The sequence below is a fragment of the Otolemur garnettii genome, unplaced genomic scaffold (genome assembly GCF_000181295.1).
Source record: "Otolemur garnettii isolate 467f Iridium unplaced genomic scaffold, OtoGar3 scaffold00009, whole genome shotgun sequence".
NCBI classification, from domain to species: Eukaryota; Metazoa; Chordata; class Mammalia; order Primates; family Galagidae; genus Otolemur; species Otolemur garnettii.
In genome coordinates this window covers 29,453,676-29,471,016 of record NW_003852404.1, presented here as the reverse complement: position 1 = coordinate 29,471,016, position 17,341 = coordinate 29,453,676, and the positions used below count along the sequence as shown (strand labels likewise).

General features: G+C 34.9%; 1 protein-coding gene across 2 annotated transcripts in view; it reads right to left on the bottom strand.

Moving 5' to 3' along the window:
• CADM2 (cell adhesion molecule 2) overlaps positions 1-17,341 on the bottom strand; it is a 1,018,247-nt gene that overhangs the window by 126,823 nt on the left and 874,083 nt on the right. For both annotated transcript variants that reach the window (XM_012801497.2, XM_003783925.3), the window contains one exon: positions 4,907-5,077. In XM_012801497.2, the coding sequence (XP_012656951.2) occupies positions 4,907-5,077 (171 nt within the window). The remainder of the gene's footprint in view (positions 1-4,906; positions 5,078-17,341) is intronic.

Here is a 17,341-nt window from a genome sequence, read left to right as displayed (position 1 = left end):
TCCCTCCTTCATCCTGGGCTGTAGTTGTATTTTATTTTTCATATGAATGTATGGGGGATTATATATTGGCTTCATAATAGTACTGCAAAGATATTTGCACCAGAATGTTTATTGCAGCCCAATTCATAATTTCCAAGTCAAGGAAGCAGTCCAAATGCCCATGGACCCATGAATGGATTAACAAATTGTGGTCTATGTATAGTATGGAATATTATGCAGCCTTAAAAATGATGGAGACTTTACCTCTTTTATGTTTACCTGGATGGAGCTGGAACATATTCTTCTTAGTAAAGTATCTCAAGAATGGAAGAAAAAGTATCCAGTGTACTCAGTACTATTATGAGACATGATTTTTCAATGCTATTTGGAGCATTCATTCTCCATCTAATCAATCTATATAGCCTGAAACATTATTCAAGTGCTTTCTATAATACATAGAAGACTAGTAAAATCATAGTGAATATAACTAACACAGGAGAATTTGAGATGAACTGGCCTGGGTAAATGAAATGTAGGGTGGAGTAGGTAGGTGGGATCTTTGCTATTTTTCATGAGTATACAGGAGTAAATAGCTGAGAAAATGTTAAATGAAGAATCTCAGTTCACTTCTGAAAATGTATCTGTTCTGTATCTTGTGTACACAGAGTGGAGGGAAAGATAGAAACAACAGAGGAACAAACTCCACGCTCACCTGTGTTACAACTTTCCTACTATCAATTTTCTTTTTAATCTGCGTTATTGAATAGAACCAAAAAGGGGAAATGAGTATATTAAGATGTTACAGAAAAGTAGCAAAAATGTACAGCCAAGAGTTTAGATAATCAAGGTACAAATTCTTTCTAAAAGAGAGCAAAACTAAGAAGGAATCTCTTTAGAAATATTTTGCTACATTACCAAAATGTAAGATGTTAAATAAAACACAGATTAACTCTATTATTTATTTGCACATTAACTAGAATGGAGATGTAATTTGGAAGAAGATAAATGTCAGGACAATATGTTCACTATTGAACGCTTTCTAAAGATTTAATTTTAGTAACAAACGAACTTATGCTTTTTTCTGTTATTTTCAATTTACATATGCATCTCTTATTTATTAGCTAATTAATGTCATTTAAAGACAATTTGAACACTGAAGCTGCTTTCCTTCCCTGACTCCTGTTTCTTTCATTCTTTCTTTTATTGTAGTTCAGATCAAATTTTTTTGGGCCAACAGAGAGTCCTCTATGAGATATTTTAATTTCTTATTGCTTTAAACCTTAATGATTTGCATGTATAAATAGCTACTCTTTCTAAATGCCAAATCGTGGCAGTTAAGTAGGAAATACTGAACAAATATTAATGTTAACACAGTATTTTGTGATTCCATCAATTATATATGAATTATACTTTACCCTCTACCCTCACATACACACTTTTTTTTTAATTTGAACTATTATTTTTCCATACAGCAATTCAATACCATAGGACCAAACTGCTTTCTCAAAGAAAAAAAACAACATCATGCTGACATATTCTAATCTATCTCTGTGATTTTCACCTCAATAAGAGTTGATTATTAATGTAGTCTTTGTCATTGTCACATATAGAAAATGAATGTTCAGTTATTTTTGTCCTTTCTCCGTTTTGTGCACAGATCTTCTTGACGGCAGATATGTTGATTCTACTGAGAATCACAAAAAGTTTGACTCGCACAATGTTCTTCTATAAATTAAACCAGACAAATAAAAAGTTATCTTTCAAAGACATCTGTGTAAAAAAAAGGAAGATGAACTGGAGTTTCTGTTAAAAAAAAAAGAACGCCTTTTCCATCTACTCATTTGCACTGTTGTCTTACCTTCTATGTAAATTTCTAGGCATTCACGACTCACAGTGAAAAGTCTGCCTTACATTTTCTTAAATTTCAGTTTTAAATAACTCTATCATAGTAGCAATGTTTAACTTTATGATTAATATTTTATAGGGGAATAAATATTGCTGTGATAGATTTTATAGGCTAAGCTGTGTTTTATATCACAAGGTCCAAAGTGAAAACACTTTACATATACAATCCTTCCACTATTTTTTTTTTTTTTTTTTTTTTTGCTGTTTTTGGCCAGGGCTGGGTTTGAACCTGCCACCTCCAGCATATGGTGCCAGTGCCCTACTGCTTTGAGCCACAGGCGCTGCCCTTCTTCCACTATTTTTTTTTCACTGTGATCTTTGGCACTCCTTTCTTCCTATCATTCATTCAACTTGGCTTCCACAATTGCACAGAATTTTTGTTTTGGACATACTTATAACTGTTTCCATCATTGTGATGATATATGTTTACTCTTCTCACACCGAAACCAATGTCTCCTCCTCCTCCAGTCTAAAATGCTAAATCTTCCTCCACTTCAGCCAGTCTTCTTGGTTATTCATGATGGTGATGCTTTTAAACCATAGGGAAATCATCAACTTATGCTCTACAAATTCTAGACCTCTTCCATTATCCTTCTCCAAGACTGCTTTCCACAATAATCCCTCATATCCGTGGAAATTCCCACATCACCTATACTGCACATGTGCACCTGCATGGAGCCGTGATATACTGTCTCTGGAAACAACTATTAGGATACTGGTGTCATTATTCTCCGAATTTCAGAGTTGGCAGTTTGCTCTAATGTTGATGCTGATAATTAATCCCTCTTCTCTACGCACTACTCATTTTATCTCTGGAGATTGTTCTGCATGCTTAAAGGGGTATTTAGTATCATTATCAGTTGGTTTTAATTAATTTCTTATACTTGAATCATGCTATGCTAGATGCTAGGAAATTCACTTAAATAGCTTCCTTCTGGGTAGATGACCAGTAATAGGATTGCAGGATCAAATGGGAGGCCTAGCTTGAGTTCTCTGAGGGTTCTCCTCCTTTCCTTCCAAATAGGTTATATTACTGCAGCAGTGTAAAAATGTTCCTTTCTCTGGACTTCATTATTTTCTGTTATCAAATTTGGAATTTATAGTTAAATAGGTAATCACTAATTATTTTAAACAGTTTTACTTTGCTTTGTACATAAGTATTAGAAAATTCAAATCAAGATGCAGATGATCTGGGTTCTCTCCAAATAACAAGTTATACGAGTTTCCATAATGAGAGACCCATTGATGAAATAAAAAGAATGAAAAAGGAAGATAAGTGACATTGATTCAGATGCCATGAACTTAAGTTATCTTGTTTTAGGAACAAATTCTCTAGTTTATAATCAAAGCTCTACCAGTTTCAGTAATTTTCCCAGAGGTCACAAAACAAATAAATGCTGATATTGGGAGACAACCTGCATTTGGGCTCTACAGGGTGCTTGTTCTCAATCTGCCTCAAGAAGAACAGAAGCTAGTTAATAAAATTAATCTAATATAATTAAAAGTATTTAAGAATTATAATATTTTCAATAACTATAAAACTAAGAATAATTAGAAAGCAATGAACTTATAATTATCAGATGGATGATTTTCTCTATAAGAAATAAGAAAATTCACATTGTGATCCCTCTGGTTCTTCTCCAATCCCTTCTTCTAACTCTCGGCTTTTCCCCCAGTTCATTCTACTGTGGTCTCACTGCACTGATCTTACTAGTATCCTTGTTGTTCCTGGAAAGAAAAACACTAAGAAGCTCCTACTTCAGAGCCTCGGTCCTATGCCCTTCCCTCCATACTACACGCACACACGCTCACTCTCCTTAACCTCCATTTCCACCTCTTTAGTCCCCTTCCCTGCTTTATTTTTCTTACCTAGTACTTATCAATACGTGCCATGTTACATGTTGTATTTATTTATTTATTTTTTGTGTCATCCCTTCTAGAATGGAGATTGTAGAGGTGATTTTGACACCAGGAAACAAACACAATTTGTTTTACTGTGGCTCTTTATGATCATTTTTGTGATTCCAGTCCCCAAAACAATAACTGCTATGTAATAGTCACTCAATAAATTTTTGTTGAATAAATAAATGAGAAGAAAATACAATGAGACATATTAGATAGACAGTACTTAGAATTCATTATTTTAGGATTTATGTAATTGTAATGTAAAGCACAAATTTTAAGTTCAACCTATAATTCATTACAGATAGAAAAAGCAAATAAGAATCTTCTTTAACTGGAAAGTCCAATAATGCAATTCAAAAAATATTTATCTCTCTGATACTCTTTCCTGTTTTATATTATATATGTTAATGCATGCACTTACCTTTTGTCAATATTTGTAAATTGTCTACTATAGCCCTACAACCTTGATAAAGACTAAAAATGCCATGATTGCATTTTGTGGCAAGTGTATCTTGTGGCTAGTCAAACAAGCCCTCAATGAAACAATTCCAGTTAGCACTGCCTCTGGTCTATTGGAATCATACAATTAATGTTATATTATTAATTGTAAATAGAGATCATGAAGATGACATAACGAATATTCCTGTATTCATATAGCATTAGTGTATGTCCTATAGAAGGTAATAACTGTTATAATTTTAAAAGCTTAGCTGGAAAGCCACGTTCACATATGGCTTATTACCTATGTAACATAGGTAACCAAGCTATAACAATGTAACAAATTTCATTAAGGCCCTTCTCAGTTTCCAAATTCTCATTGACTTTGTCCAAATTACCACTCTTCCTCTTCCACTCCCACACATCTCACCCTGGTGGTTTGGAACACAAGTAGTAATATTATTCTTTTGCGATCTCCTTAATTTTCTTCATTGTCAAGAATGAAACTCAAGCAAAAATTATGTTCCTTTGAACGTGATTAATACCACTAGTTTTATTTTATTTTGCTGTAGATTTTGCGGCACCTTTGTTATTCTTTCAGTTCATTTTGAAGGGATATTAGATGCAGATAAAGAGACTTGCTGCTGAGATGAAGAAGTTAGAAGTAGTGTTTACTTACAGTGTATTTCGAGCACCTGCATGGCTACCTGAGGGGTGGCATTGAGGGATTCATGGTCTACTCTGCAGATTACAGCCACTCCATCGTCACTCCGGTCCACTCGGAAATCCAGTGTGCTGCTGACGGTGAATGTCTTGCGATTTGCATCCTCTTCTTTTAAATATTTTACATCTGAAAATGAGAGTTTAAAAATTGTAGCGTCTTTAATACTATAAATGTAATAACATAAATTTCATTTACATGAGACAGTGGAAATACCTTCTTTCTATCTTTATCAGTTTTTACAAAGCAAATATTTGTTAGTTTAATCCATTTCAATTTGATCAAATAGAATATAACTACTTCCAAACTAAATTGTAAGGGTTAAATGGAAATAAAATAAAAGACTGAGTCATCCACATGAATGTGGCCATGCATTCATGTGTTTTATCCCTCTGGTCAAAGCATTTTTAGTTCTTTTTTTCTCAGGCTTACCTAAATCGTAATCATGTGCAAGACACTTTTATAGACTGTGTTTTAAAAGTTCCATTTTACAAAAGTAGTCTTTTCTTCCTTCTAGGTTGAAGTTGACTAAAAGATAATCTTAATTACCTGAGCCATTAACATAGTTAAGAAGAGCAAATTCACCACTATCTGGTTCTGCCTAAAAAAAGAGTACAAGGTATTGGAGCTAAGATTTTAACATGAGCAATGAGAATGTAAATTGCTAAAAATATGTGCAATGAGAAGTTGTCACCTTTGGTAAAGAAAAGAAATAGCATAGTCACCTGAATATTTTAAATTCTTAAATATAAATTTGCAGAGAAATCCCCATTGAGATAAATGCTCTTCCCTCAGCTGAGTCTGAATGCGAATACTTTCTTCAAGATGGGAACTCCCTCCTCGATATTTAAATTACTGTGCGTGATTCAGATCCATCATGAAATGATATATATACCTAGGGATTATTTGTAGTTTGTGGAAAAGTGGTTTAATGATATCGTCATTTAATTTTTATTCTCTTAAGTCTAAAGAAGCTGACAAGAAGAGGACAATTTTAACAGATTAGAAATCAAAATGATAGGTTAAGGTTAAGATATTATAAGAACATCTTAAACATAGCTGAGTGAAAAATGAGTTTAGCTTTCTTATGCTTTCTCAAATGTTTTTCCATCATTCAGTCTCAAATGGACAATATTTTTAAGAAACAATTTCTTTTTCACAAAATATTTAATTTTACCAAGCCTGTATTAAATAATTTATTTTAAAATCCTTAAAATATACCTTGATGACAACAAATGTGTGATCTAAGTTCAGTGTCTCCATTTTTGTGCTTGATAAAAAAATTTCACTTTAGGAAAAATAGGAAATTTGATGTATTTGTTGAGTAGATATACAAGGGGTTCACTGAGTTCCACTTATTTCTAGAGAAGTATAATGTTATTTTGTTTGATTTTAAAAACAGAAATAACATGCATATTAATAAAAGATAAAGAGTTAAAAGTGTTATGTCTTGATCTTGAAAATGTATGTTTATAATTGTGTTCACATATTACCAAAAAAACCCTACCTAATTAACCCAATTAAGATTTCTACCGTAAAAATGTTTTAGATATCTTAGGCAGTTTTGGGGAGCAAACAAGTGTTTAACTTTTAGAAAATGGAAAGAAGCCTAAAATCTCAACTCTGTCTTTTAACTATAAATAAATCACACAGGATATGTGGTTTTATGTAGCACTTTTCATAAACACGTGAAATTATGAAATATTTCATTTTTACTGAAGTCATTTACTGAGATTTTGGCATTTGAACATCCGTTACAATTTTATTTTAAAAATATCAGCTTAAAGGATGGAATGGCTTTTATCTAGCAAAGATGTGTCAGAATAATACAGATATGCTTAAGGTTTGGGTAAAATTTTAAAAATTATGAAGCTCTCTTACTTTTCAATTTCTTATAGATTTAAACAAAAACATTGTCTAATTTTTATATTTAATTTTCGTTCTTATAAATCCATGCCCAATGCTTGCTTGGTCCTAGCTCTGCACGGTGTCAGAATATGAATATTTAGATTCCTTAACAAAGGACTTTTATATGTATAATTATACTATAAAATACATGAGAGACTATTCTCAAATATTGCCACTAATTGTTTAATTTTAGTAACAACTGAATTTTAAGAACCTACATCTGCCTCCTTTAGTTGTTTTCTTTACAGAAGTTTCATTTAATGTAATAATAATTGGACATATAAAATTTGATAGCGTTTGTACATAATGTAAAACTTTAATGAACATAAAATAAACAGAAGTGTAATTTGTGGCTTTTGCTATTGGCTCATGTGGTAGATTATCGTGTTACTGGAGGCCATAGATGAATAGGAAGGAACATTGGAGGAAAACAGTCACAAAATCTTTTCTCATATTTTTTATTCCCTGCAGTACCAGACAGATGAAAAATGGTACTTCACATGTTCCTCTATTTTTGCCTTCTACCTTTTCAAGTCACCGAGGTGCTCCAGTTATAGAACCAGTAGCAATTTTCTTCATGTTGCGAAGTTTATTTGCTGAGTTCATGTAAAGTCTTGTTTTATGTTCTATCTTGTTTTAGAGGCTTTCCACACACACACACACCCCACCTGACATGTCAAATTGTACTTCATTATGACCAGAAGGGTTTTTCAAAATGGAATATGCAGAGGGATCACTTTCGGAACTTGTCCAAATCCAGATTCTCACCCAACAAGCTGGGGTGTGGAGTCTACTGCTGTCCCACAGACCAAATTTTAAGTGGCAGGAGTACAGTGAGGACATTTGACACCAAAGATATAACCAAGGACGGAGAGGGAGTGTCAGGGCCCACTCCTCCCATCTTGCTCGCTCTTTCTCTCTTGCTTGATCTTGCTCTCATTTTCATTCTATTGCTGTTTTTCAAATTGCCTTTCTTCCAAATTTTTCACTCTATCTTTATTACTTTAAATATATATGTATATATGTGTATATATATATATATGTGCATGTACTAAATATTAGATATTGTGTTGGCATAATTGTTAGGTCTTAGATGTCCAGGGATCTGGGTCTTCTAGGGAAAAAAGGTAAGGTCATGGCCCACAGGTGCCTTCACCTTAATCCTGATTGTTCACACCTGGGAAGGAGGTAACACTCTCCCCCATCACCAATCCACCAGTCAGAAGTCAGTCTGACAACTGCAAAAGGTTATAGAAGACTCTAGCCCACAAGCCAAAGCTAGCACAGCTTTAAGGCTTATTATCATGTCATTAACTTAAATCTGCATTTTGGTCTCCACCCCACCGTGGGCTTTCAAAGAGGCTCATGAGAGGTCTGCACTGGTAGTTAGACACTAATTCCAAGATGAACTCTGAACCCTGAGGTGGTCCCAATCCAGGCAGTGTAAAACAGAACTCTGGGCTATAACCAAGACCCTTTTCTTTGTTGTGACAATGGGGGCCTCTTCTCTGGCTACGGTGAAGATATCTTGATTTTGTAAACCTTTACCCTGCTCTTACTCTGTAAACCTGTCTTGTTCTTCCTCAATAAACTTTGTTTCATGCTTGCCTTATTTGGGGGTATCTGGTCATTCTTAGGTCAAAACATACCAGGAACTAAGGTCACAGACATCTGCTGGGAACCTGACGTAATGACCAGCAGAACTGTAGGGCAAACAATAAACCGAGGAATTTACAGAATGCCTTTCCCGTATAATCCACACAGCCATCCATCCAACTTCCTTTGGGTCTGCTGGACACATAAGCACTTATTCCTAAATAACCAGAACAATGGTTACTTTTGGTAAGCAGTGGTGGAGAACTGGCTGAGGGAAGACACATTAAGTAGAGTTTTCTGGGGATGTGGAAATGATCTATAGAAAATAGAGGTGTAGGTTAATGAGGTGTAACTTTTACAATTAACATGCGAACTAAAGTAAACTATTAACCCTCCTCCCTCACTGACTGAACAGACCCCATTTTGGCCAAGAGAGCCCAGAAAAACCTTAAACCAAGAAGACAAAGGGAGATCACACAAGCCTGGAGCCTCGGTGTGCCCCTCCCTTAGAGTTACTCTTTATAACAGCAAGATAACAAGTCACTAACCGGCCCTGAGGGCATGCTAGACAAGGCAGTTAAATCACACCTGCAGGCCATCCATTTACTTAACAGATCGTTAGAGTGTAGGTGCTACCTGGTGGCTTATCTCTAACAAACTTCCTTAAAACATTCTAAGCCTTGGGCAGTGCCTGCTAGTAGGGCACCAGCCCCATATACCAGAGGTGGAGGGTACAAACCCAGTCCAGCCAAAAACTGCAAAAAAAAAAAAAAAAACAAAACAAAACTAAGCCTTTAGACAAAGCTTCATCTCTAACCAATTACAAATCAAAGACTCTTTGAACCTATCTCTAACCTGTAATCCCCTGCTTTGAGATGTTCTACATTGTAGGACCAAACCAATGTATACCTTACCATGTATTACTTTATGATTTTACACATAGTTCCTGCCTCCCTGAATCCATAAAGCCAAACTGCCACCCAGCCACTTACCACACACTTTTTCAGAACCTTCTGAGTCACATGTGACAGGTCACCCCCTGGTCACAAGCATTGACTCCTGGTCACATGCATTAAACCTCTTTGAATTATTTTACAGGGTTTTGTTGTTGTTGTTAACAATTAGTTCATTTCAATGTATGTTAAATTTTCTGTTAAAAATAAGAACTGTAAGATATTATACAATAATTGAGTGGTAAGTGGTAGACACAGGTGTAGATGAAACAAGAATGGCTGAACGTGGTGTCTCCTTCTACTGTTGTGCTTCCTTTGTGTTAGAAACATTTTTCAACTATTACTAGGAGAAAATTTCATAATCATGCCTCTCAGCAAAAATTATTTTCCTAAACATTTCTTGGTGAACTCTCAAAGTGAAAGACTTCATATTCGTTTTATTATTGCTGATCTTAATGAGACTTGGAGAGCAATCTCCTTTCATTTGGAATTTGAAGTCTTTGTCTCCCCAAGGTCTAAGGTGGGGAAAGCCTGTCTAACATAGGTGTGAATTAGACTGCCAGAGACCCCCAAATAAATAAAGTTAAAAGGCTTGATTTAGGTTAGCAGACAACACAGGGTCATCTGGACTTTTAGAGACTCACATCTTTCCATAAAATACCAGATCTCAGGAGATATCACCATATTCATCTTTCCTATATTTATAATATCAGGCCACCTGCCTCTTTATCTGGTGTCTGGCCACTTTTAGACTAGAGTTTTAGAAAAAGAAAGTCCGCTTACGTGAAGTTCCTGGAGAAGTTGCCCTATCTCCACAGTGTTTCTAACATACACCCTGACCTGTATAGTCAGAAGTATTTTGATTTCTCTTCTCTCTTCACTTTTGGGATTTTTAATGCCATCTAGACCTAAGAAGAAGATCCTTCCATTTTTATAGAGAGAAATCTTCTCCGTGGATCCTGAAGTCCACCTCTATATCAGGCATGTGCACAGAGCCGGCCAGTTCCTTCTTAATACATTACAAGGCCAATGGAGTCCGCACAGGGAACAAGGCAGGACTCAGATACAGCCTCTCCACACTGAAAGTGCTGTACTTTCTCACCATTTGGACAAATCTCTTAGGAATTCTATAGGATACGATGTGACTTCTATTATTTGGGCCTTGAATGAGCAAAAACAGTTGGGTCTCAGTGTGCTCCAGATATTAACGTATATATTGAACGTGAATTTTATTACTGTTTCAGGGTCAGGGTTTGTAATGGTGGGTTTTGCTAGGCAAGATGAAAATTTCAGCTGGAGAAATTGGGAAATTTATACTGAATCCACGTAGCTGTTGTTAACGTTACTTTGATGCTATTGCCAGTGGCCTGAATACAAACCCACTGTCGTAGGGCACAGAAAATGTGAGCATTACACGAGATTTGGCTTTATTGTCAAAAATTAGGTGTGACCTTATTGGAGAATTACATATGTGTACTTACTGCCTAACAGTTCTATCAATACAATTTTCTAGAACTAAACACATAACTTTTAGAAGATAAGCAACTCCAGCATCATTTTTTTCTTAATTGACATAAAGTGAGTATGTGGCTAATTCATTCAGGAACTTAGATACATATTTTAAAACCAATTTGTCTAGGAGCAAATGTCAATACTTCTGTTGTTCTTTCTTATAGATGTATTTAAAAGTATTTCAAAAAAAAATAATGTTCTTTAAAGTTTAAGCAAAGGTTTTCACTTTATATTTCCTTTAAACTTTTTCCAGATCAAACATCATAGTAAGGTCATGTCTTATTAGGATTTTTAAATTGTGGCAACTACATTCATTTGTGTGCCAGAGAAGACCTCACAACAAATTCTTGAGGCAAATCTCCTTCTTTCCTGTGAGGAGTCCTTCATAAAATTCCAGTGTAAAAGGGTTTGTATCCTAAAATCCTTCTCAGAATATTCAGCTTTTATAAGAGAGTTGCAGGTAGAGTCCTGGTATGGCCCCACGGATACTTCCTAACACAGAATAACTATCCACCTTGGCACTGACTAGTAATGAAACTTGGTTCTTTTTAATAGATCTCCAAAGGTCAGATGAGAGCAATAATGTCTATGGAGGGTTGATGAAGGGGAGGCACATCATTTATCTAAATATTCTAAAATCTCTCTTTCAATTTATTCAGACAAATAAAACACTTTTTATCAAACTTCTCTTAAATGTTATTTTACAGGTCTATATTCAGAGGTACTACATGAACTAGCTGTTGAAATCATGTTATATACACCCCAGGTTGGTCTATATTCATTCAGTACATGTGAGGTCAGACAATTAAATTTACAAACTCATTCTAGAAAAAGTGCTACATCACTCCTTACTGAATATCAGCACAGTCACCTTCGAAGCATCCCCCTTGGGAAGCTATGCACTGACACCAGTGCCTGGTCTACCCTTCAAAGCAACTTTGGGACTTTTTTCTGTAATGGCCATTAAAGCTGTCGTTGTACAAGACTTGACAATTAAGTTTGAGAACTCATTCTAGAAGAAGTGCTGCATGCTGAATATTACTAAGGTGACCAGAAGGCCAAGGGGAGAAATTAAAGGTGACTGTAGTGATGGTCGCAATGAAGTGTGTAGCTTGTTTTTCTCAGATGAATTCCTGAACTTTATTGTTTCTCCTTATATACATTGTTTAAAACAAGTGGACTCAGAGAGCAAATTTCTCTGTCTACACTCAGTTCCAGGAAATTTTAGACCTCTTACACAACTGTGGACCTGATTATTTATATATGTCTTTCTTTGTAGTAGCTAAGAAGTACTAATAAAGGTTTATGATGTGCCATTGATAAATGTGAACAGATTTATGAAAAGGACTTGCTTACTAATCTTGCTCTAGATTTTATCTTATTTTCCTACATTTGCTGGGGTGCAGAAAGCACAGATTAGCCACCGTAACGTAAAAGGTGATGATTTTTCTGTGTTTTCTGTACCTCTGCAAATCCCTCAGAAGAAAAATAAGTTATAAATCATTTCTCTTTCTCTCAAAATCACAGGAACAAGGTCAAATACTACCTGATGGCACAGGAGCAACTTTTGAATGTCTGTTCAGATTTAGCACCTTTGGAGGATGCAAAGAACAGTGTTGCTCAGTCTAAAATAATGAGTAAGGAAGAGAGTCATCTTCATTGACAAGTATTAAGCTAAAGCCAAGGTTCATTTTCTGTCAAGAGATTCATTAATCCCATATGTCTTTAAATGTCTATTTAGGTTTCAGTGCCTAAGAACTAGGTTGCCAAGTCTGGGAGATCATCTAGAAGAAAAGAGAGTTGATTCCTTTCAAAATATTAAGATAAACCCAGGGTCTCAAGGTTGGTTCCATATATGTAAATCTATAAATATAATACATCACATAAACTAACTAAAAAACAAAGACCATATAATTCTATCAATAGCTGCAGAATAAGCTTCTGACAATATCCAGCATCCCTTCATGATCAGAACACTTAAGAAAATAGGTATAGAAAGGACTTTTCTTAAACTGATAGAGGCCATCTACAGCAAACTTACAGCCAATATCATATTGACTGGAGTAAAATTGAAAACATTTCCACTCAGATCAGGGACCAGGCAAGATTGTTCATTATCTCCATTGCTTTTTAACATTGTAATGGAAGTCTAAGCCATTGCAATCAGGAAAGAGAAGGCGATCAAGGGTATAAAAATAGGGTCAGAGGAGATAAAACTTTCACTTTTTGCAGATTTTCCCTGGAAAAACCCAGGGACTTAACTACAAAACTCTTAGAAGTGATCAAGGAATACAGTAGCGTCTCAAGATACAAAATCAGTACTCACAAATCAGTAGCTTTTATATATATCAATAAGAGTCAAGCCAAAAAAACAGTCAAGGACTCTATTCCCTTTACAGTTGTGCCAAAGAAGATGAAATATTTGGGAATTTATCTAACAAAGGACATGGAAGATCTCTATAAAGAGAATTATAAAACTCTGAGAAAAGAAATAGCTAAAGATGTTAACAAATGGAAAAACATACCATGCTCATGGCTGGGAAGAATCAACATTGTTAAAATGTCCATGCTATCCAAAGCAATTTACAAATTTAATGCAATTCCTATCAAAGCACCACCATCATACTTTAAAGATCTGGAAAAAATAGTATTTAGTTTTATACGGAACCATAAAAAACCTTAAATAGCCAAGACATTACTCAGAAATAAAAACAAATCAGGAGGAATCACACTACCTGACTTCAAACTATACTGATCAAAAAAAAAAAAAAACTATACTGATCAAAACAGCATGGTATTGGCACAAAAATAGAGAGGTAGATGTAAGGAACAGAATTGAGAACCAAGAGATGAACCCAGACACTTATCATCATTTGATCTTTGATAAGCTTATCAAAAATATAAATTGGAGGAAAGATTCCCTATTTAACAAATGGTGCTGGGAGAATTGGCTGGTGACTTGTAGAAGACTGAAACTGGACCCCTACCTTTCACCATTAACAAAAATTGATTCTCACTGGATGAAAGTTTAAACTTAAGACATGAAATTTTAAAGATTTTTGGAGGGAGTGCAGGAGAAACACTTGAAGAAATTGGCCTGGGAGACTACTTTGTGAGGAGGAGCCCCCAGGCAATTGAAGCAACACCAAAAATACATTACTGGGATCTGATCAAACTAAAAAGCTTCTGCACAGCCAAGAACACAGTAAATAAAGCAAGTAAACAGCCCTCAGAATGGGAGAAGATATTTGCAGGTTATGCTTCTGACAAAAGTTTAATAACCAGAATCCACAGAGAACTCAAACTTATTAATAAGAAAAGAACTAGTAATCCCATTTCATTGTGGGCAAGGGACTTGAATAGAAGCTTCTCTGAAGAAGACAGATGCATGGCCTATAGACACATGAAAAAATACTCATCATCTTTATTCATCAGAGAAATGCAAATCAAAACCACTTTGAGATATCTAACTCTAGTAAGAGTGGCTCACATAACAAAATCCTAAAACTACAAATGTTGGCATGGATGTGGAAAAAAGGGAACACTTATGCACTACTGGTGGGAGTGCAAGCTGATACATCCCTTTTGGAAAGAAGTATGGAGAATACTCGGATCTAAAAGTAGACCTGCTGTTTGATCCTGCAATCCCTCTACTAGGTGTATATCCAAAAGACCAAATATCACTTTATAACAAAGATATTTGTACCACATTGTTCATTGTAGCTCAATTCATAATAGCCAATTCATGGAAAAAGCCCAAGTGCCCATTAACCCATGAATGGATTAATAAATTGTGGTGTATGTATACCATGGAATATTATGCAGTCTTTAAAAAGGAGACTTTACTTCTTTTATGTTCACATGGATGAAGCTGGAACATATCCTACGTAGTAAAATATCTCAGGAATGGAAGAAAAAATATCCAATGTACTATTATGAAACCAATTTACAATCACTCACAACTGTCGTATGAAGACTAGATCACAACTATGGCCCAGGATGAAGGAGGGAGGAGAAGGGGAATGGGAGGGGAAGGGGGAGGTCAGATTGATGAAGGGTGAATGGTGGGATCACACCTATGGTGCATAATGCAAGGGTACATGTCAGATCTATTAGTATAGAGTATAAATGTCTTAACACAATAACTAAGTATATATTAACCAGAGTGATGTAAGCATTCCTAATTCTACATTAAATCAGCACATTGTGCCTCACAAATACATTAATGTATACATGATCTATGTGGTTATGATATAATAAAAATAAAAATAAATTAAGATTAAAATCTGAGACCACTTTATCTCAAGTGTTTCATTAATTCTATGCATAGAAACCTTGAGTTCTTATTCTGGGTTTGAAATCATTCCAGATTCCACATGTAGAGTTAAATATGGAAATAAATCCTAGTTTGCTAAGGGAGAGATATGTAAAACAATTCTTCTTTTTTTCTAAAAAGACTAAGAAAAATAACACCCTAAATATTAATAATATCAAGTGTCCCCTCTTATCCTCACTCCTTCAAAAATCTCTTTCAAATGAGTATCGTGGATAGAAAAATAACTACTTGGGCAGCATCTGTGGCTCAGTGGGTAGAGCACCGGCCCCATATACCAAGGGTGGTGTGTTCAAACCCAGCCCCGGCCAAACTACAACAAAAAAAATAGCTGGGTGTTGTGGTGGGCACCTGTAGTCCCAGCTACTCGGGAGGCTGAGACAAGAGAATCGCCTAAGCCCAGGAGTTGGAGGTTGCTGTGAGTGGTGATGCCATGACACTCTACCGAGGGTGATAAAGTGAGACTTTGTCTCTACCAAAAAAAAAAAAGAAAAAGAAAGAAAGAAAAATGACTACTCAGGAGATTAGTTAATAATTTCCTAGGTTGTGATAACCTAGGAAAGAGATTATTTTGTGTTCAAGATAATCTTCCTGATTTTAGTTACCACTTTTCTTGAATAAAAAAACAATTACAGCAGCAATGTAAATATTTTTTATTATCATTTCTGCACACATAACGAGTTAAAAAGTAATATTTATCAGTTTATCAGTTCTTTCTTTCTTTCTTGATTTACATAGCTTGTTATCGAGCTAAGAAGGCACATTTTGCATAACGTGTAGAATTTATCTCAGACACTTTGACTAAGTTTACATTCTCCTAACTGTTTATAAATTAAAAAGAAAAATCTAAAGAGGTAGATATGGGAAGAAATAGCATCCTTTTTTAAGTCCATTTCCAGACCACAATATTTTATTGCGATCTATATAAAACTTTCAAAATAATTGTTTATTCTAAATACCAAAAGTATATACAAGTTATATCTAAATGTGAAAATAAATTTTTAGTCTTCTAAAGTTTCTGTACTTGACAAATTTGAACTTATGTGTCCCATAATGAGGTTTTCTCCTTACCAGGAAATTCTATATAAGTTCTTTTCTAGATATTCTTTGTCATGTTTTGTAATATGTGACCTTAGTCAGGCATGATTAAACCAATTAAACCAAATAATTACCTGACTCAAGGTTCCTAATCTCCAAGGTGACAAGCAGGAAAGTATAGATAGTTATATATGGAATTACCTGATTCTAAGCTTGATGCCTCAAGTGGGGCACTATATTTATCTATATTAGAATATCCTTTATCCTCAACTATATTAAAAATGAAGTTTTGTTTATTGCATGTACAATACATGATAAAATACAGTAGAAAAAAATTTCAGTCCATATATACCATACTGCATTATAAAAAATAAAGTATGTGTTTGAGCAAACTCTATAAATAGCAGGGAAGGGTGACTTCTTGAAACATCTATGATGATGCGATTTTCTAATAATCAAACAATTTATTTGATTCCTGTAACATTCATTTCTCCTAAGAAAATCAATGTGACCCCATCTACCACTGTGAAAAGAAACTATCTGCATGAGTAAAACAACTGTGGTAAACACAATAGCGTTCTAAATATGTTACGATGTTTCTGCTATGTGTCACGCCCTGCCAGAATTTGTTGATTATTTTTCAACAGGTTCCCTTGTTTTCTGAACAGCACATCATATGTAAGTTGCAATTACCCACGGAGATATTTACAGGATTAAACGTAATTCACATATTCATAAAATGAAGGTTAAACTGACAGCTCCACTTTCTCTCTTTCCTTCACATGGATTATTATAATTTTTCATTCTCCCTCTTCCTTCTTATTTCTTTCCTCAATTTCCTCGATAGGTATTTCTAATTTTGTATTTCTGTATAATTTTCATACCCAGTATCTAGGACAGTGTCGGAAATTTCGTAGATTCTTAAAAAGTATGTTTTAAATTAATTAAAGTAACGGCCGTAGTTAGGCAAAGCATTTTTCCCTTCTCGTAAGCAGGCTCATTTCGGGTGAATGTGTCCTATTTGTGGGCAGCTGTCACTTTGCTACTGATTTT